The sequence below is a fragment of the Pangasianodon hypophthalmus genome, chromosome 23, assembly GCF_027358585.1.
Source record: "Pangasianodon hypophthalmus isolate fPanHyp1 chromosome 23, fPanHyp1.pri, whole genome shotgun sequence".
Classification (NCBI taxonomy): Eukaryota; Metazoa; Chordata; class Actinopteri; order Siluriformes; family Pangasiidae; genus Pangasianodon; species Pangasianodon hypophthalmus.
Window position 1 is genome coordinate 11,936,974 of NC_069732.1, and position 20,829 is coordinate 11,957,802.

General features: G+C 39.5%; 2 protein-coding genes across 2 annotated transcripts; both read right to left on the reverse strand.

Moving 5' to 3' along the window:
- Positions 1-3,113: 3,113 nt before the first annotated feature.
- arl4ab (ADP-ribosylation factor-like 4ab) lies at positions 3,114-5,705 on the reverse strand. Its single transcript, XM_026930170.3, has 2 exons — positions 5,521-5,705; positions 3,114-4,798 (listed from the first exon to the last, which is right to left on the reverse strand). Exon 2 carries the CDS (start codon positions 4,697-4,699, stop codon positions 4,094-4,096), a length of 606 nt encoding a protein of 201 aa, XP_026785971.1. The 5' UTR covers positions 4,700-4,798; positions 5,521-5,705; the 3' UTR covers positions 3,114-4,093.
- Positions 5,706-6,946: 1,241 nt separating this feature from the next.
- Positions 6,947-18,754, reverse strand: scin (scinderin). The gene is made up of 16 exons (XM_026929917.3): positions 18,477-18,754; positions 16,732-16,886; positions 16,322-16,483; positions 15,004-15,153; positions 14,682-14,774; positions 14,443-14,575; positions 14,134-14,222; positions 13,591-13,806; positions 12,433-12,566; positions 12,240-12,330; positions 10,995-11,165; positions 10,708-10,885; positions 9,520-9,641; positions 8,827-8,904; positions 8,599-8,659; positions 6,947-7,576 (listed from the first exon to the last, which is right to left on the reverse strand). Exons 1-16 carry the CDS (start codon positions 18,667-18,669, stop codon positions 7,431-7,433), a joined length of 2,172 nt encoding a protein of 723 aa, XP_026785718.2. The 5' UTR covers positions 18,670-18,754; the 3' UTR covers positions 6,947-7,430.
- Between the last annotated feature and the right edge of the window lie 2,075 nt (positions 18,755-20,829).

The following is a 20,829-nucleotide window of genomic DNA, read 5'->3' on the forward strand; positions in this document are numbered from 1 at the left end:
TACATTACATGAAAGTTGACACTGCATTATAAGTTGGCAAGTGCAAAAAGCCAGATCTTGCCTTTATAAATTAAGGACGCTTGATTAAAATAGAAAGCCCTAGAAGCACTTGGAATAATTGCCTATTCGCGTAATGACTATACCCTCATTATTATAAGCTGCAACAATAGATGAAATGACTGTGCAGTAATTTTGCAGCTAAGAATGCCTCCCTTTCAAGATTTCCAAGATATTTAATGCGGTTTTTAATTATTTCTGAGACTGAAATAAACTGACTATCTAATTGTGTGCAATGAAGATTTTTTTTAAACATGACATTAATGCAACAGCCAGAGGCATTAGGCACACAGAAACAGAAAGGTTGAGATGACAGTCCAGAGATTCTGAGAAGAGAGGGTGGGAGTCAGAGATATTCTCAGGGAGTGGTTCTAGACTTATCTTTGTCTGCTTTCCCTTCTGCTTAGAAGCCACCAACCCCACCCAGGCTTGTTCGCGTCACACACACATATTCGACCCTCACCCATGCAGCTAGACATCTGTGATAGGCTATCCTATTCAAAGGTTTGGTAATCGAAATTTAAGCAGGTCTGTCTCTTTAGAAAGGAGCCAGACTGAATGAATGAAACCACGGAGACACCAGCACATTAACTGATATGGATTTAAATTGAGTGCCATAATTTCTGCCTTTATCAGTTGCTGGTTTAAAGTGATTTTATTACCGGTAGGTTCCGCTGAGCTTCAGGAAGTGTTCCTAGCCTAGTCATAAAGTGGAAAGCCCGTCTGCCTTTCCTTGACCTCTACTTTCCACTCAATGTAAATTTTGCTCTTCACTCTGCTGAATGAAGCACAATATATCCTATAATTGAAGGGAATTATATCTATGTGAGGGTCAAATTTATCTTTATTTAGCTTCGTTGCTTAGCTGCAATATTTATCATACATATTCGGTACACATTCAGTAAATCACAATCACGTCTTTGCTGTGAAAGAAACATAGCAGATCTGCCCAATATTCCTCTTAAAAAAGCCTAAATGACAATGTAGTTTGGACTTTACGACCATGAGCGACCTATAGAAGTGCCTGTTTATGACTGGGTGTAGTAGCACGGTCCCATGCTAGAACTGAGTAGTGTGAAGGTGGAATAATAGTACACCATAGCCTGAGACAGTATGTTCTAGCTCTGTGACAAGAGGAACAGGAAGTGTGCTAGGCAGAATGAACTCCACTGTGCCACACAAAGCTCTTTAATCCTCTGTTAATGACATCACATGATCAAAAGGAAATTTGTTCAGGCTAGAGGCCACAGTAGTACAGGAAGAGCCAGAGGCGCGATGTGGGTGTATGGGTACAACTGACCTATTAGCTGTAGGGAGGGCCTGATAAACCAGGTCTACTTCCTCTCACCGTCATGGGAACTACCAGGCCCTGCTTGAGCACTAATGGAACAAATCACTGGGTACTTGGCGCACCGCCAGCTTCCCGCAAAGACAGCACTACTTTATTTCACATGAAAACACAGAAGCCTGGTATGTTCTGAATCATTAAAATTCCTCAGCAAATCCACATAGTATGGAAGGCAGAGGCTGTCAGGTGTGATTTTCTAGTTCTCTTTTCAAAAACATTCAAACCACATAGCCAAACCAGTCAGCGAAACACTGCTCTCTCTCTCTCTCTCTCTCTCTCTCTCTCTCTCTCAAGCCCTCCAGCAATCCATGCTTCATTACTGAGACTTGGTGCTGTTTTTCTACAAAATGCAATGGTGGTTGGAATTAAGAATTCTTTTTGAAGTGATTGTTAGTTCTCCACATAGCCGTGCCAAAAAGAACTTTTGTTTTCCATACTGTAAGGTGCAGCATCTCCCATAGACAAAATTTGTTTTGCATATCTCCTAAACCAGACCACAATTAGACGCATGCCAATTCCATTGACTATATCTCTTTAGCCTGAAAACATAGCCACCCTACAGCTGCTCTTCCCTCTCGTCTGTAACATTTCCCTCCAGCAAGAACACTACACGGCACAAATAAGTCCAGCAAATGTCCTGTTTTGATGCGTCAGCTGCTGGACAGGCGTCTGTCCCCATGTTAGCACCTCATTGTTCACAGAGAAACTAAGCGTTTCCTAAACACATTCATGCCAGATCCTTTCCAAAGTCAATACACACCTCTGTGGGGACCAAAATCAACCACACTGAGAGCTTGACAAGTTTCAGATGACGTTCGGATATCCACTATTTACAGCTCCATGCCTTCCTAGGACATAATGAGAAGATATTGCAAGAACTTGTGAGTTCTTAACTAGCTTGTATTTGCAGCATGTATACAGGCCATTTTTTCATTCATAAATTCATCTTTAGTAACCACTTCATCCTGGTCAGGGTCAGTGTGAATCCACAGTCTATCGCAAGAACACTGGGCACAAGGAAGGAATACAGTCGTTCACACATCAGGGCAATTTAGCATAGCCAATTCACATACCTGCATGTTTTTTTGGGAGATGGGAGGAAACCAAACAACCCAGAGGAAACCCACGTGGAAAACGTGAACCTCAGTAACTCAACACAGACAGAAACCTGAGCTTAGGATCGAACCAAGGACCTTGTGAAGAAGCAGTGCTACTCTCTGAGCCACTCTGCTGCCCTGGGCCACTTTTATGTGATCAGATAGCTCTAAAGCACCATAATGTAATTGATATAGGCAGAGGGCTCATCAATCTGCTGTATTGTTGAGACTTTAAATAGCTCATTTCCAGTAAAACTCAAGCTGTTTTAACTCAGACAGAGAATTCAAAATGGGGAATGGACATGTGTGTGTTTGTGAGGATAAACTGATACATTGTTGTGGTGGAGGCCGATGAGGGGAAAGTGTACAGTGTTACTCACATGGAATGAAGCACTTCAGTTCACAAGGTTACCTGTTTTAACTAAGGCATGGCACCATTTCTCCACATCACACACTAAAAGGTCAACGTCCACTGATTTCAGTCCAGATATCATTATCAGATTAGGAAATAGTAGATAATAAATTCCACAAATGGTAATGGCTTACGATTACAATAAAAAAAAAAGCAGAGAAAATCATGCAATACACTATCAGGACTCAAAATATTCAAGTTTCTTGATTGAATCTGTTGTTTTATTCAAGGCGTATAACTTTTGACACATACAAAGCCCTCCATCACACACACACACTGAGTGACAAAATGACACACCTGAACATGGAACAACTTAGGACTTATAAAACGCTTCATTTGAAGCAATATCATAGGTTTTATACAAAATCTGATGTTCATAGCCTACAAAAGGGGTTTGCTAAAGTGCATTTAAATGTAGAGGGAAGCACACATGGTGTATAGTTCGACAAATAACACCATCATTCCACTTTGATTGTAAAGACAGAAAAACTTCAGGAACCCTGGGAGAAGTCCTGCTATCAATGCTGAAGTTTTAAACCAGACACCTGATAGTGCAGGACTGCATGTGTTTTGGCTGGTAAGGCAGCCAGTTCTGACGTTATACTCAAACATTTGTGTGTTTCCCAAGTAGTGACGCATAAAGCTTATCCTGGTTCTCCTTACAACCCCACCTCTGTTGTGCAACAATGGTCCAATAAAAAAAGGCTTGTATTTATCACATGAACAGGAGTGAAAGATCACCATTATGTGTACATCAGATATTTCAGAACACTCCACAGGGGCTTTGGTAATCTATCTTTTCGTTTCATTAGTTCACATGTGGATCACAGAATATTTAACACTGGAGGTCACAGAACATCAAAACAGCCTAGAGATCCATCTTCAATATATGAGTTTTTCTCCAGTGTATATCTTCATAAGAAATCAATGAACAACATGTCCACTGAAGTAGTATAAAAGGTCCTGTGATGTCATCCTGACAACTCCGGCGCACCCTTCCATGAGCAGGGTGACGAACCAATAGTGTACAGTGGCTAACGAGCAGTCTTTGAAGTGTATCCCTCCAGCTCCATCAATCAGGCTGATAAAACTCAACCAGTAAAATCAATGAATCCACCAGTGCACAGTGACAGGAGGCATGTAATCACAAGATGAGTGAACCTGACTAGCCCCTCTCACTCATCTCTTCTTCTTTTGCTGCCTCATCATCTTCCTCCGCTTGCTGATCATGCCGTGCAGACGCTCCAGACCCTCCTGTAGGCCCTCTCCAATGATAGCACAAGCCGGCTGGAGATGCCAGGGCGTGTGAGATCCGAGTTCATTGAGCGCCAACAGCCTCTCCAGCTCACCTAATGGTAGAGCGCTACGCAGGTCCTGCTTGTTGGCCAGCACAAGCACAGGAACCCCCTGGTTCTCCTGCAGCCTTGTGATCTTGTGCAGCTCTGTTTTGGCCTCCTCCATGCGCTCAGTGTCCACAGAGTCCACCACAAACACGAGGCCATCAGCACAGCGTGTGTATGAGCGCCACAGCGGCCGCAGCTTCTCCTGACCGCCTACATCCCAAAAGTGGAAGGCTGCCGTCCGACCTTTCGTGCCCAGCACCAATTTGATCTTCTCAGTGTTGAAGCCTTTGGTTGGGACCGTGTTCACGAACTCGTTGAAGCGCAGCCTGTATAACACCGTCGTCTTGCCGGCACAGTCCAGTCCGAGAATGACAATATGCAGGGCCTGGAACGATGGCAGTCCGGGGAAGATGGTGTGGGGTTCCGATAAACCGTTCCCCATCTTGACAAAGTCGAAAAGGGAGATCGAGGAGACCAGAAGCCACTATTGCTTCACCAAGCAGTCACAAGGCTTCGCTCCCTCCCTGGAGACCGCAAGAACCTGAAACCAGATGAAAAGAGAGCTGATGCAATGAGGCCAGCAGTGCGAGTCCCTAACAAACACACAGTTCATTGGTTTTCCGCTTTAGAAACTGGATCTAAAGTGGGCCTGGCTTTCCCTTTGTCATTCTAAAACTGCACACAGCTTTATCTTAGCTGGATGTCACTTCGTGGCAGGGAGGATGAATGTGGAATAAAATCAGCAGGAGCCCGAGAGCCCATTTGCACATGTAGCAGCTCTGGAGAGTGCAGAGGTTTCATAGGCTAATTCTCTCCAAGGCCAGCGTCTAATCCCATTCAGCTGCAATAAAAATCCACAATGAATGACAAGAACGCGCTTCTTTCCGCCCACTGGCTTCTATTCACGCCACTTTTTCAGAATAAATGTGGTGCAGGTGGTTTCAGAAAAGAAAAAAAACATGAAACCTATTAGTTTGGTCACTGTTTAACAAAATGTAATGATGATGATGATAAATCGGGTGTAATCTGCTTTACAACTAAGACGCTGGCCATCTGTGAGTGCAGTTGCTAAGGGAAACACTGCTGTAAAATAAAAGCCAATCAATTTGCCAACAAGTGACTGAGAATCTCATGCATCAGGCTGCTGCGGTGTGATCATCATCATCATCATCTTCATCATCAAAAAAAAAACCCCTCAGAATTCATTTAGGAGATTATTACAGGCAGGTGTATGTGCAGACAGAATATAACACTGACACTCACCGTACTCGCTTTGTCCTCTGTTTGGAAAAGGATAATTTCCTCTGGCTCCACAGCGATGTATTTTCCTACTAAGACCGCTCTTGATGAGCAAAACTACAACACCCTGTCTGTACCCAGCACCACCGCTCACTGACTCCCTGACTGATACAGCAAGCCGCCTTCCAGTTTATTCGAGCACTGCTGCGTCGACTGACAACATGCAAGAGCTCCTGATTGGTCCGTTTCCATACAAGCTCGCGGTTTTGGTGAATGATGATTGGTCAGAAGTCACGCTCATCTTTTGTCCGAGACACACCTACCGCCTTGCGCGCGTGCTTGCGGAGTTTCATAGGTAACTCCATGCCGCGTTCATGTGCTGTAGGAATTATTGTGAATATGAGTTCAAGACCCAAAACTACAGCGCTAAAAAGATTCAACTTTAACGCTGATTAAATTAAAAAAATAAATAAATAATAAGGGTTGATCAAGACTTCCATTAAGGCATCATTTACTGATTTATAGCTAAAAAAATAATTAAAATAATTAAAAATAATAATAAAAAAATGAATAAACTTTAGTACTGTTACTCCGTTACTTTAAACACATTTAAACATTTAATTTTGTATTTATTTTAATCATGTAAGTTGTGGTGGATAATGCCTCCTTTTTGTGTGAGAAACGCTAAAATTGAATGCATCATTATTATTATTATTATTATTATTATTATTATTATTATTATTATTATTATGCAATGTAGAGATTGTTAGGAAGTTACCTAAATAGAGTGAAAAAGAATAGGTAGCATTGAAGGTAGCATTTATCTACATTTAGCCTATTTGTCTTGTAGTGTGCTTATAGCCATATAAAAAGCATAGGTATAAAAAGTGTATCATAATGTTCAGCAACTAAATGAAACCTGGAAAGAATGGATGTTTGCTGAAAGTGTGAGCTGATGGAAAGAGGCGGTGTCTCGTGATCCATCAACAACTCCATCTATGGGCCAATGTGCCTGAGATGAGCTTGGCCTGAGATGATCACCCGGCCATTAACACGTGTCTGACATCAAAAAGGGCCAAATAACAGTCCAGACTGGCTATACTGTGTGTCGTACAAATACACAACCGTCGATTTGTGTCGTCTTTGGGACTGAAATAGTGTTAAATCAACATCAGTGAGCTTGTTTCTCTTCTGAGGATAAATAAGAAAAGTAGGACAAGTGCTCTTACGCGTCTCTTACTCGTGCTTGCCCTCTAGCGGTCACTGGTTTCTATGTCACTTTATTTTCCCTGGATCCATGTCTGAGATAGCCAGTATTACAACTGATATCGAGCTTGATTACATTTCTAAAAGAACTGATAGCCTAGGCCAAAGGTTAATCACTGAGACGATCATTCATCACTGCGGAAGGTGTGACTCATGAATGAAACAGACAATGCTCTGATCAGTTTAACTTTTTTTTATTGATTTTTGAATTTTATCAAGCAGTATCAAAAATACCATAAGTCAGACACATTAGGCAATGCAGAGAAGAATAAGGCATGCAAGTGCAATAAAAATGGCTAAGGACACACTCTTCCACACACTCGTCTTTGAGATGGTACACTCCGGAGTACATCTTTTCGACCTTTAGTATGTATCTTTTATATGGAAACATGCATGTACTGCACAGCTTTAAAGTACATAATTGCAACTTTAGAACCACTGTATTACCTTTAATTTTGAGCTTTTAGAGCAATAGTTTACTTCATGCACCTTTGCAGGTAAATGATACACAGTAAAGGTACAAAAGATGTAAACCACTCCAGTACAATCCAGTACTACTTTGACATACAGGCATGTTTGATATGTTACTTTTAAGGCATAGGCTGCCTTCACGTAGATGCAGCCACAGTCATACAGTCTCCCTGAGCTGAAGATGACATGCTGTGTCTTCATTTTGTGCTCCCGGTCTGCCACTTGGAGGAGTCCCATGCCAGGAACCACCCGGTGAAGGTAGGGGGCTCATGGCCTTGTTTCACTATCACTACAGGCGTCCCCTTATCCCGTCCTGATGGGTCTGTGTCAATATACGCCTTGGCTGTAAAGGAATGTTAAAGCAGCAATCAGTGAGAGATTTTTCACCTTTCCACCTCTGGAGATCTGTGCTTCCTTGATTGTTTGATGCTGTTTGCACATACTTCAGTGATAGACACTGGCCTTGACTCTGTGTGTACTGTGTATTGCACTGTTCTCAGATATGCAAATTTCTGTTTACCCCTGTTAGACATTAGTGTTGTTATGCTTATCTGAGTACTTATTGGTTGAATTTTTTGGATTCTTGCATGGTTACTATCCTGGCCCTTTCACATTATCAATACTACATAGTACTGAAAAACATTATACTGCCTAATTGTGTCTGAGTTATTCAGCCCTTAGGCCTATATGATAATGGCCAATATGCATGAATATTTTTCATAATATTAAATTTTAAAATTTTTCAAATATTAAAATAATTTTATGTAAAGAGAAAACAGCCATTTCTTCCACACCCTACATTTTAAGCCTTTATTCCTTCATGTGTATAAGTCTTTAAATCATACTAGGCACATTAATTAAGTGTATATGTGCTTTTTGATTCAATATTTACTATAAGCAACCAGACAAACTAAACCAAATATCATTATAACAATTAAAATCCACTCTAGCATTAGTATAATGACAGTAAGTCATTCTGTTTAACATACAGACCCATAAATCTGTAATTATGTCATTATGATTACGAAATTTGATATTTTGTTGTAGGTAATACTTGTACAGTAGCATTAATGTAAGGCCCAAAGCTCAAAAACAATTCGAGAATATAATATTTCACCTCGTCATTTTCTTCGATCATTTTTGTCACACTGAACACGACAGACAATACACTTTTACAACAATCCAAATGATGCTGGCAATGATTTCATCTGTAATGCATTTTAATGCCATTACTTGTGCATTTGAGTGCTATTAGTGCTCCATTTTGACTCACATAATTATGTTAAATGATACTGATATGTTATTATCAAGCTTAATGTGGTGGATTTTATTGCAGGGAGATAAATGTGTGCAAGAGCTGCTCACCCGACTTTACTGACTCCGTTCTTTCCACTTCATTGGCATCGGCTCCAATCCAGATAAACACCTGTTAAACAATATGTGAGTGCCTGACCGTCCAATGATTTATTCAGATCACAGATATACTGTATACATGCACATGGTGAGTGGTAAAGAATTTTTATTTTTTTTTTTACATATGATCATATTCACTTGTCAAAATGTAAAACTCATACAAGAGTTCAGCTACTCTACCTGATCCCAGACATCCAGCAGCATGACATCATCCTCTGCCAGGTCATCCTGGGTGAACTCACCAGGCACTTCTTCAATCTGAGTATGAACCATAAGTGGATGATTCATTTCCAATTATTATGCTATTAATCATGACTGGCTGAGTTGTTATTATGGCAATATTTTTTTAATGTGAAGAAAATCAGCAAATACTATTTAGAAATTGGAATAAATATGCTGCTATTATGAAATGAGTCTCACTGTTTGCTCTATGTGATCATTCAAAGGTGGTATTTCACAAGGCTATACTTTGTCTGTATCGTTAAAAATGCCACAAACACGTTTGTATAAAATCAGACGAATTAAATAACGTAAATAATGCAATTTCCATTTTCTTAGGTTGAGAAATGATCTTTATTTTACACTAAACTTAAATCAGATTATCAGTCAAACTAAGAAAAGGTCCTAAAACACAGGCACCAAAAATGGCTGCATTACAGACAGGACAGAATACAGCCAGGAATTACATGTGATGTTTACCGAAGATGTTTGTCTAGCCAAATGTGGAGACCAAAATGCACAAAATAAACTATAGTTTTAAAACGCATCATTTAATATAGAGCAAAAATAGCAAACGTTACATTCCAAACTGTCTTGGCACTAACCATACAGTTTTACTGGTAAGGCTTCACTCTTTATAGGCTGAATACTCACAATGAATCTCCCTGTTTTGTTGCAGCAGGCAAACAGACGAGGAGGCCGTACAATGCTTTTGCTCTCCAGCCTCTCTGATGTCTGGTATTTGGTTTGTCCACCCAAAGCTTTCCAGAATGCCTCTTTAAAAAAATTAACAAAAGAAAAATTAGGCATGCCATATTTCCAACCCAGAAATGTATAGACTAGGTTTCCCGACATGAGCAACACCTGGAAAAAAAAACATAAAAAGTATGTATGGATAAAAGGTATTAATTTCCCATTTAATTTACTGTGAGAATATCAAATAGGAGTCTCATTTGCAAAAGAGACCTGGCCAAGCGGTTAGCATCATTAGAATTCTGATCAGATTTTTTAAAGGCTGTAGATGCCAAATTGTTCAGTCAGTAATGGTTCATTAGGTGTTGCATTCTTGACTCTAATGTTAAGATGTCCTTCCATCGCAAATAGCTGTCAAAGTGCTAAAAATGATTTCCTTTAGAAAGTGGAAACTCGCGTTGGGTGGCTTAGTGGTTAGCATGTTTGCCTTACACCTCCAGGGTCTGTGTGTGCAGAGTTTCCTCTCCCCATTGGGGGTTTCCTCCAATGGGTTGACACCCTGTCCAGAGTGTCCCCCGCCTTGTGCCCCAAGTTCCAGGCTCCCCCACAAGGTGTAAGATAAGCGGTATGGAAAAATAGATGGATTTTGCCAATGATTACAATTTTTAATCACTTTTAACCATTTATCGTTACTTTTAATGTAGAACATCTATGAGAAAAGTTAGTTCAGGTTATCACTTACATTACAGCAGCTATAAATAGTCAATTTCTCACCAGCCTCTCTTTTTTCTCCCTTAATAATAATAATAAAAAAATGCAGCTTCATGTCACCAAGAACCCAGAACTCGTAATTCTGCAAACCGGAATTCTGACCACTGCAAAATGCTGACACTGGAGACTCCTTCCAAAATTGCTACACAAATGTCACCTTACAGCAGACAATAGTGCATGGCACTAGACCATACTAGAATGAGCAGATTAATATAAAGCTTGCAGCCGGAATTTTTGCTGATATAGAGGTGTGCTGTTATAGAAAATTAATCAACACCTTTTGACCAATAAGTATCGAACATTTTTGACCAACAAGTATCGAACATTCAACAGTGCTGTGGTGTAAGTGTGTATAAACAGCATGTGGTGTGCTCTCACCTGGCTCCTTTCCCTCTGTAATGCGTTGGGGTTGACACTGCAGCAGCTTACTAATGTATTCAGCTCCATGTACCTCTTCTTCACTCGCCCCCTTCCCTACCCACAGATACCCTTTCCCCTGAGGCACCTTCAATACGTAGGCATCATTGGAGTTCAAACTAGCTGCTATGGCATCGACCTGTTACAAAACATACATAAAAATGCTTCTCCAGTTAAAAAATATACTGATAAAGTGGAATCACATAATTTATATCCAATCACATGTACAGATGTGTGCTGGACCTCACCTCAGATATGCGCGTGATGGTACCCAGGTTTCTGCGCACTTGAAATAGCCGGATTGGGGGTGGAGGTTCCTGTCCTCCTTTCCTGGATGTCCCATTTTTATACACAACCAGAGGCTTGTCTTTGAACAGACTCAGTAAATGTGCTGGCTCCTTTCCTTGGGTCACCCGGACCTAAACATTGAGCATGACTGAGTTTTAAACACAGCTTTAAATATGACCACAAGATGGCAGTGTTTTTCCTGAATAATTTACATAAGTTACATGTGAGTCTTCTCTAACATTTCTTCTCTAACATATAAACATTGAGCCCCGTCTACTGAGGGTCCCCACCTCTCCCCACTTTACCTGAATGAAGCAGCTATTTTACTGCTTGATTATCCATGCACTTTTAAATTGAGTTATTTATTGCACAGGAATATCTCCATTACATTTTGGTAATATGAAATCATAATAAAAATTATCTAAGCCTAGTAATTCAATATGACTGACAGTTACAGGTGTTTTACCTAAACCTCATATTTTGCACACAGTTATTTATTTATTTTTTTAACATTTACAGTGATTTGCATAAGTATTCTTCCCTTTAAACTTTTCCACATTTTGTAGTGTTACAACCTGGAACTGAGTTATATGTAATTTGGATTATATGTCATTAAGCTACACAAAATAGCCCATCATATTGAATTTGGAAGAAAAATCTATAGAGTTTGCAAACTTATTTCTAAATAAATAAATGTATTAGTTGTGACTGAATAAGTATTCACCCCCACTGCTGTGAAACACCTAAATTAGCTCTGGTGGAATCAGTTAAATGACTGGAGTCCACCTGTGTGCAGTTAAGGGGTCATATGATCACAAGATAAATACACTTTGTTCCTGGAAGGCCCCAGAGTTTATCAGCAAGCATAGTTAAACAAACAGCATCATGAAGACCAAGCAGCTATCATAACTATATCAAAAGTCTGGGACTAATAAGTCACTACAAACTGCAAAATGTGGAAATGTTTGAGGGGGACGAATAGTTACTCAAGGCACTGTATGTACAGTAACTTTTAAATATTTATGAGTGTAACAACATTACTATAAACCACCTTCAGTGTTATACCTAGCTATACCTATACCTAATGCTTATTAGACACAGTTATATGTACTGTGTATTTGCTACCTTATTATTATAATAGAGTAATAAATTAAATATACTTCTTTTTTCTTTTCTAAGTCTAAAATGTGTCCACAGCTAGTCACCTGGACTGCATTTCCACCCAGCGACTTGTCCAGTTCCACAGTGAGAAAGGCTGAAGCAGTCAGCTCATCTATCGTACTGCTGGAACCCTGCCTATAAAGAGAGAGAGCTAATAAATAAACTACAGATAAGCTAAGTGTCTGTCACATCATTGAATTTAGTTATAGACAAACACTGAAAAAGTGTAACTCTTACCAGGTGTAGATGATTTGTCCTCTTTTGTATGTGTATAAAATGATATAACAGTCTCCCCCATAGAATTGCCCATATGTCGCTGGATCTATGGGGACTTTGCTCTCTTGTTTATTACCAGTCTCCACCCTCCAGATCTGAAAAGTAAAAAATTAAAAAACAACAAACTATGAATGAAAAAATACATTTTGATATAAAATCTAAAAAATAAATGTCGAGGCATCTGCCAAATTCATACATTTGATGGAGGATCACAGCAATGTGATCACAATTCGCAATTCTATTTTGAAATGTATAAAACAAACATAGACCATCTCTTCAGTGTCCTTCCAAAGCCAAGCCTGCCAAAAAACATGCACACTGCTGCCTAAGCTAGATTACCTGATTGCTAGCACAGGAGTGGCAACTTCTGAACAGACTTTGACTGACGGATAAGTAAGGATGCCTACTTGTCCTGATTGGTGGTCCACATTATTTGCTTTTTTCCTCTTTTACATGGCCTAAGGTTCCACAGAGACCCAAGTTTTTCCTCTGAGCAGACATTTGCTAAAATGTGTCAAAAATCACTGACCCTATCTTTAACATTACAGTTGCTCTGTAACACAACTCAACCCCACACTAGTTCATTTCCTTGTTCAAAGTGATATGGAATCTCTAAGATATAGTATTTATCAAAAAAAAAAAAATGATTCGCCAGGTTGTAGTGGAGAACTCTGTTGGTCTGTACAGAGCCCTGAACTCAACCCCACTGAACACCTTTGGGATAAATTGGAATGCAGACTGCACCCCAGCCCTCCTCACCCAACATCAGTGCCTGACTTCACTAATGCTCTTGTAGCTGAATGAACACAAATCCCCACAGCCACACTTCAAAATCTAGTGGAAAGCCTTCCCAGAAGAGTGGGAGTTATTTTAACAGTAAAAGGGGACTAAATCTGTATTGGGATGTTTAACAAGCACATATGGATATGGTTGGTCAGGTTGCCCAAACTTTTGTCAATATACTGCGTTTTTACAACCTTTTGCGGTACAGCTGCCCACATGTCCAAAATAATCCACTTTAAGACATTTAACAGCAAATAATCTAACATGGATGCCAAAAATGAAACCTTATATTGATGTCTTTTTCATCTTTAAAGAGCCACCCTACATGTTGCTCACCTGTGTTTCTCCAGTGCCGTCATCCACCATGTTGTACTGGGCTGCCATTTGGTGAGATTCATGAAGTTTAGAAGCGTCAAACTCCACCTGTTGAATCCTAGCAATCTGCTCGGTGACATAGACCCGGCCCAGTCCTTCACTCTGGTCCTTCTCTTTCCAATCCTTAAAGAACTGCTTGAAGATGGGAGTCTCTCCTCCTTCTGGAAGCACCTGAATCTGTGTTTGAGGAAGGAGGGCTTTAATTATTTGACTGTTCCTTTTTCATAGTGATTATGAATCAGTGAAGCTGGTTTATGCTTTTTATGATGCTTTATGCTAATATTTAATTGTTAATATAATGCAGTATAACTGTGTGGCAGCCTGGGAAAACCCTTCACATGGGGGCATATTCTGCTTTTTCAGCTATACACTAGATAGATGACTTGGCAACTCAGAGGAAATTTAATTATGAAAACGTAACTCATATATATAGTTTCATAACTGTTCATTGTAGGCAGAAAAAAAACAAGTCACATAATTTACTGTTAACATAAAGCTTTGAACCTGTGTGTTTGCAGGATAACCCATCTGTTTGATAAAGCCCTCGGCCGTCTTCATAGCCTCTTTTCTTTCACTGGGGTTTGCGTTGCGGCCTAAGTCAGATAGGAAGTGGTTTATGGGATACAGCAGTTGGTACAAATGTGTACAGTTGTGATTAAATCAGCAGAAAACAAGATACAGACATGCTGATGCTTCAAACCTTTGCATGTTTTTTTATCAGCAGATCATTAGCCCCAGTTTCATTAATTATGAGTCTACATAAGCATATAGCATGAAGATGCTATGAAGATTATAACATTCAGTTGTACACACCCTTCCACACAAAGATCATCTTGCTTTTGCCGTGATCCAAAATGAAGCACTCATCAGTCAACAGGTGACTCTGAGAGAAAGGATTCTCTTCTGATACAACTGTCACTTGCATTTTTCCACTGGCGTCAGATACCTAATAAACAACACAATTTTTTGTGTTGTGGTTTAATGGTAAAGTTGCAGCTGTGAAATTGTATCTGTATGTTTTGATGTATTGGTAAACTGGTAAACTGTCCCACCATGTAAAGTTTTGCCATTTTTCTGTTGGTTATATCAGCTGCGATGTCATCATTATCATCACCTTCTGCAAGGTCTGGCTTTGCACCAAGAACCTGTGACATGAAAAATATTTAAGAGCAATTATGGGTATAAATGAACAGTGGCTTAACCAAGTGGCTTCAAGTTGCTAAAAGAAAAAGTAACACCACACACAGTGCATCCTTCCTGTTGTTTTACAGAAGAGCATTTCCTGTTTCTAATAATGAACCGCATGACTTGTACAGCCAAGGGACCTTCCAATATTTGCATAGCATTGATTTAGGATTAAATGTTAAATGTTACCTCAATCAGCTTACTGGGTTCACTTCCCTCTTCTACAACTACAAGCTGAGCTCTGCCGTTGCGTTCATTATCACGAATGCCTGCAGCAACCTGGGCTGCCTTCAGCCGCTCAAACTTGTTGCACATCGAGCCACACCACTGGTAGATAGTCTGGAGAGAGTGCGTGCGAGAGACAGAGAAAGCCCTCAGATCATGGCCATACACACATTCAACAACACTGCAATTTAATCTGTTTGCTCTGTACAGTACAACATCCTTCTCTTCATGTTTGAATTATTTTCCAAATATTATAATTACTGTCAACCCCAAATGTTTGGTTTCTCTTCTGTTATTTTTTTCAACATCACAGTACACACCCTCAATGTACTTACTGTTTTGGGAAGAGGGTTTTAATTTCAGGGTTAAAACACTGTGGAATTTTTTTAAAGGGCATTTGAATATTTTAGATGTTTATGACTCATTAGTGGCTTCATAATAATAAATCATAAAACACCAGGTTTCTTATTCACTCAGAGCAATATATATTTTTTCTCCAAAAAAAACTTATATATCATATATAAGAGAAAGTGAACTGTGAAACTCATAACATTTGATTTACTTTTATTTATTATTTTCATACCCATCAAAATATTCAGTCAGCCCTTGTGCACTGTGGATGGGGGAAGCGAGCAATCCCATCAGGATAGAAATGTTTCATCAAAGCATAAAAGTGATCAGTCAGAAGAAGTTTGTATGTCATCTGTATGTCAATATATGTACTTATATTCTTGATTGTATTGCAAAATCAAATCATCCACTTGCTTTATTCCTCTTTTTGGGCTTCTACTGTCATATATTGCTAGATATTTGTCTTGCCAAAAAGGAACCTTGTTTAAGCAATCATAAGCATCAATGTGTCCTTGCTAATCCTGTCCTGTTCCTTGAATTCTCACTTCATGTTGACAATAACTATGGCTTCAGACTAATCCAAATAACAATCCCTCCCATTGTACATACACAGCACATGTGTGGTATGCAGGAGATCCTGTTTCATACTACTGAAGTGTAATTAAATAGTACGTAACTGATTTGACCATTTTCCTTCTCTGGGAATGAGTGATCATACTAACAATTTTTTAAAGCAGAAATGGAACAAGCAAACATTATAAGTTAAGTTACTGTTAAGCTAATAACTCACCAGCAATACAGACCCTAAACATACCCCAAGACTTTTCTTTGAGATGAGTAAAGTTGTAAGAGTAAATCTTATCTAATCTCTGATTAAGATCATTTAAAGTTATGAAGTGTCTAATGCCACTGTGTTTTTGTGGGCCCTTACTGCACCCAGGTCCGCTATGAAACAGTCGCCCTTGTTGAAGCTGGCCCAGTCCAGAGGCACTTCCGTAGCCCTGACCACACGCCGGCCCTTGATGTGGAAGAGCCGTTTGGCACTGAGGTCATTGGTGATCACATGCTGGAACCCTGATGCCACGCCTCCTGCCTGGAGTCATAAAGAAATAATGGTTTTGTTTTTTTTTCTTTCTTACACCATGAGCCACTTTTTACTTCCATGAGCCAGTCCTGTCTGCAAAACTACAAACATTTGTGCAAACATTCTTAAGTGGCTCCTAAACAGTCAATCATTATTAAAAAAGAAAAAAAAAAAGCAAGCGCTTCATACCAAATATGAACCACTTAAAGCTAAAGTCTCAGAAAGCAGAAGTTTAAGAACCAATTGGGAAAACATACTTTGTATGTGATCCCTCCTTTAAAGTAGCTGGTGAAAGCAGTGGATTCACAGCCCTGGAGTTCACGGTACTGAACTGGCTTGCCCCCAAGATAATCATCCAGCTGTACTGTGAATATGGCTGCAGCTGTACTTTCATCCTGAGAGCACTCCTTACCTGGACAGATACAGCAATATACACACAGATAGAAAGACATTACAGAATAAGTCAATATTCATTATTACAGTGCTGCACGTGTGTGTGGGGGGGGTAATATAGTTTGCTATATTATTATTTACAAAAAAAAAAACCCTTAAAGGTTGCGATTGCATACATATTAACATATTTCATAATATTTACGCAAGGTAGTGTATATGAATTATTATGTGAATTAGCCTAAGTGGTTTTAGTGTTCATTTTGTGACTGTAAGCGATTTGTTTTCACACTTTTGCAAAGCTGTTGGTACTCGAGTGAAACTCTCACATGTTGTACGCTTACACTTGCTATGCTTTGCACACAGCTTTGATGCTAAACTACTGTACATGATGAACAGAACATAACAGAACAGAACAACATGGTTGATGTGATTTCTCCGTATAAGTCCTTGAATGCATTCCTCTCCATTATAGAGTGAACTGCATTGGACTAAATCCTGTCCTAGGATGGGGATGTGATAGACAGAAAATCCATTAAGAGCCCATTTACATCCTCAGTGGTCAGTGATTCTTAATGGTGTGGGTTTAAAGAAAGACAGAGTTAAGAGCAGAGACAAGGCAACATATGTCAATAGAGTCAATTTTATTCTCAAGGTGGTTAAGTTAGAGAAATAATAGCCTAAAACAGATCTGATTTTAATCGTTTGCACATTGTATCATGTCAAATCTCGTTTTGCAAGGTTTCATTGGCAATAAGATATTACTAAGCCAGAACTGTTTTGAATTATTTACATGCATGCAATCATGTGCAGTGTTACTTCCTCATAAACCATGAAGCCACTCAACAGCTAGCCAGCAATATAACCTGGGATGTGCAGTGCACTGATGCAATTTCTATCATTTCATCAGTATATGTTCTAGTACAACTTAAGGTTCATATATGTAGTATCAGTAAAGATCAGAACACATCAGTAGTACAGTTGCAGTGTTATTGCAGATTTGCAGATTGTTCATTTGCATCACAAATATATCAGAAAATGTGTCATGCCTGTAAGCTGTCTAATTACCATTAATTATGTTCCAGTTCAAAGACAAGTGCAAAATTATTATGTAATTTCACTCATTTTCCATGGCATGCATTTCAAGTTTCCATTATTCAGATCTCTCTTTTTCTCAAATATGTGTCAATATAAGTTAGAGGTCAGTGTCATAATAGCAAAAAAAGGATTTCTCCATGTCTTCTACCATTTGCACTTTACCTTTCTACTGTTAGATTTATGGCCTTTTGTGTTTACGAGGTAAATCATGGGTTTGAGAAGCAAATGAGCTTGATATACTTCCCCAGTCCACCTTCCCACAAGCTAGATTGTATTAAGCCTTACTTATCTTAGTGTTCACATTAGAATATTATCAAGAAATTGATACAGCCAGAGGGAAATGTCACAAACGTTTTGACAGATCACGTTAATGCAATTTGAATAGACTAAATTGCCCATTATAAAAATCCTTATAGCATGAGCACATTGTTCTTATTTCAAACTCCAATCAGATAACATGTCAAGTTCATGTCAGAAAATAAATGCTATGCGCTATAGATGTTCTTTAACTCACCCAGCCAGAAGTGCAGATCATAGAAGCAGGCATTTTTCTGTTTGACTGTGCGAAGGACTAAGTAGGCATCACCTACATAGAAGCTCCCATGCAGGCTTTCTGGCACTGGAGCCAGCTCCATGTTCTCGATCCTCCAGATCTGGAGACCTGCTTTCTTGCCTGCCTGTTCAAACTCCTTGTGGTAGACAGCCATGGCTGAGTGGAGTGAGTAGTCTAGGTGTATGGAGCTGAGAGTGTGGTGTGAGACACGGCTGTGTGTCAGGACTGAATCAATAGTAGCAGTGTATAACGCTCTTCTAGAGCACTGAGAGTGCAAGTGGGTGTGTTCAACAAATTGCAGAAACAGAGTGTCAGAGGAAGAAAGTGACAGAGAGCAACAGACTCATCATATTTGACACCATATTTCCATGGAAGGAGAAATGCAGTTAAATGCAATATGATTTTATCTCTGTGGTCTTTTTTTTAGGACATTAGGAGAGTATATCAGGCAGGAAGGAACCTCATCTCATGAGAAATTTGAACAGACAGGGGGCAATGTGGTTGGATTTTGTTCCTGTTCATACAAATTAAGTCTAAAAAGTGCTCCTAATAAAGGGGCTAACCCTAATCTTAACTGCACATTATGAATTTGCAAGCATGTGGGAAAAAATTAAATAAAGAAATAAAACACAACAAAATATAATACAAAGTTTTAACTAGTATAAAGTAATTTGACCTTATAATGTGATCTAATTTGACTGTAGGTCAGTTAGTGTGCATAAATACACCTCTGTAAAAACAGAAATCTCTGAGATCTTGAGGCGGGTGCACTAAAGCTGGTTTGTTTTCCTCAACACCCAGCAGAACAAACAAGAATTTTAAAAAGTCTGCCACTGCAATATATCGTCTGATCTTTAATACAAATCCAATTTAACACAAGCTGTGAATAATGTGTCTGAATCAGTAAAGTGTCAACTCTATACATAAATACAAAAGAGAGTGAGAGGTAATGTGTTTGAATTTTCCTGGCACTGGAAATATGGCAGTCAAAATCTTACAGTCAAGCCATTCATAGAAGTCTGGAAGGATAGTAGATTTCAAACAAAGTCTTTATAATATGTTTATACTTGTATACCGTCTGTATTCCAAAACAGTGCACACCACTGTATGCCAGGGTTCTGGCCCTCAGGACATCTGGAACATCTCTGCTGACACACCTAAATGAGTCAGGTACATATGTGTTGAGAACTGGGGACGAGTAAAAAACATGCCTTTCTGTGGTGGGAAAAGGACCAGTTTGGAAAACTGGTTTGCTCTATGCTCTGCACGCCTCACTCAGCAGAACTACAGAGCTTGATTATCTCTATAATCCTGCTGTAGTTGCTCAAAAGCCACTTTTAGCCTCACTGTGAGTCAGAGATTAACACTGCGTTCCATTGTACAAAAACAGTCACCTACATAAACACATTTGATATCACAGTTCATCCTATGCGGTAACCTACTAGGCTTCTTGATAACATTACTACAGAACTGTAAGAGAAAAAAAAGTGTTGCGTTACTGATTGACTTTTTTATAGTCTGTTGCTGCGGTAATTTCAAATTTGCTGCTGGCATGCGTGTTTCTCCCACATAGAAGCTCTGAATCACATTTAGATCGGATGTTAAGTGTATGGCCTCTGGAATATCCAACTCCTGCTTACAAGGTGCCTGAACCACTGCAGAGGATATCATGGGCTGGTACTGGTCAGTGACCAAAAGGCAGTCGCAAATTAATCTTAACTGGGTTTTACCATCAAGGGAAGCAAAGCTGAAGGGCTGTGTATAATACGTCGTTTATTCATTCATTTATCTTCAGTAACCACATCATCATGGTCAAAGTGGATCTGGAGCCTATCCTAGGAACACAAAGTGGAGGCAAGAATACACCATGGAAGGGGTCTCAGACACATGAAGACACATAATTATACACTCCTTCATGCCTAGGGGCAACTTAGAGTCACCAATCTACCTACCCGCATATTTTTAGGAGGTGAAATGTAGCCAAAGAACCTGGAGGAAACCAGCACAGACACTGTCCACACAGATGGTAACCCAGTGGATTTGCCCTTTCATCTCCTTGCTGGAAGATCTTAGTTCCCTATTTCTGTTTTAGGTCACTAGTCCTTTCATTGCCCTTCATCAAATGATCTAACTTCTCTATTCATAACGGTGAAGTCACCACTGATAGAGTTAAGTCTTCTACAGCTTCTCTCCAAACCTCCTTCCAAGCATCACATAAGTGTCCCAATATATCTGCTGGGGTTTTGTGTTGTACCTGCTACTGTCTTCTATCCCCTTTTCATGAGTAGCTCCTGCAGATATTGTTCATCAACTT

Bases quoted from the DNA above. Each gene is read 5' to 3' on its own strand.
- arl4ab (XM_026930170.3), bottom strand. From the start codon at position 4,699: ATGGGGAACGGTTTATCGGAACCCCACACCATCTTCCCCGGACTGCCA.
- scin (XM_026929917.3), bottom strand. From the start codon at position 18,669: ATGGCTGTCTACCACAAGGAGTTTGAACAGGCAGGCAAGAAAGCAGGT. The intron at 16,484-16,731 runs GTATGTTTTCCC...TTATGACTCCAG, and splicing joins AAGGAGGGATCACATACAAA to GCAGGAGGCGTGGCATCAGG. The intron at 8,905-9,519 runs GTGAGTATTCAG...GTTCATACTCAG, and splicing joins ACAAAACAGGGAGATTCATT to ATTGAAGAAGTGCCTGGTGA.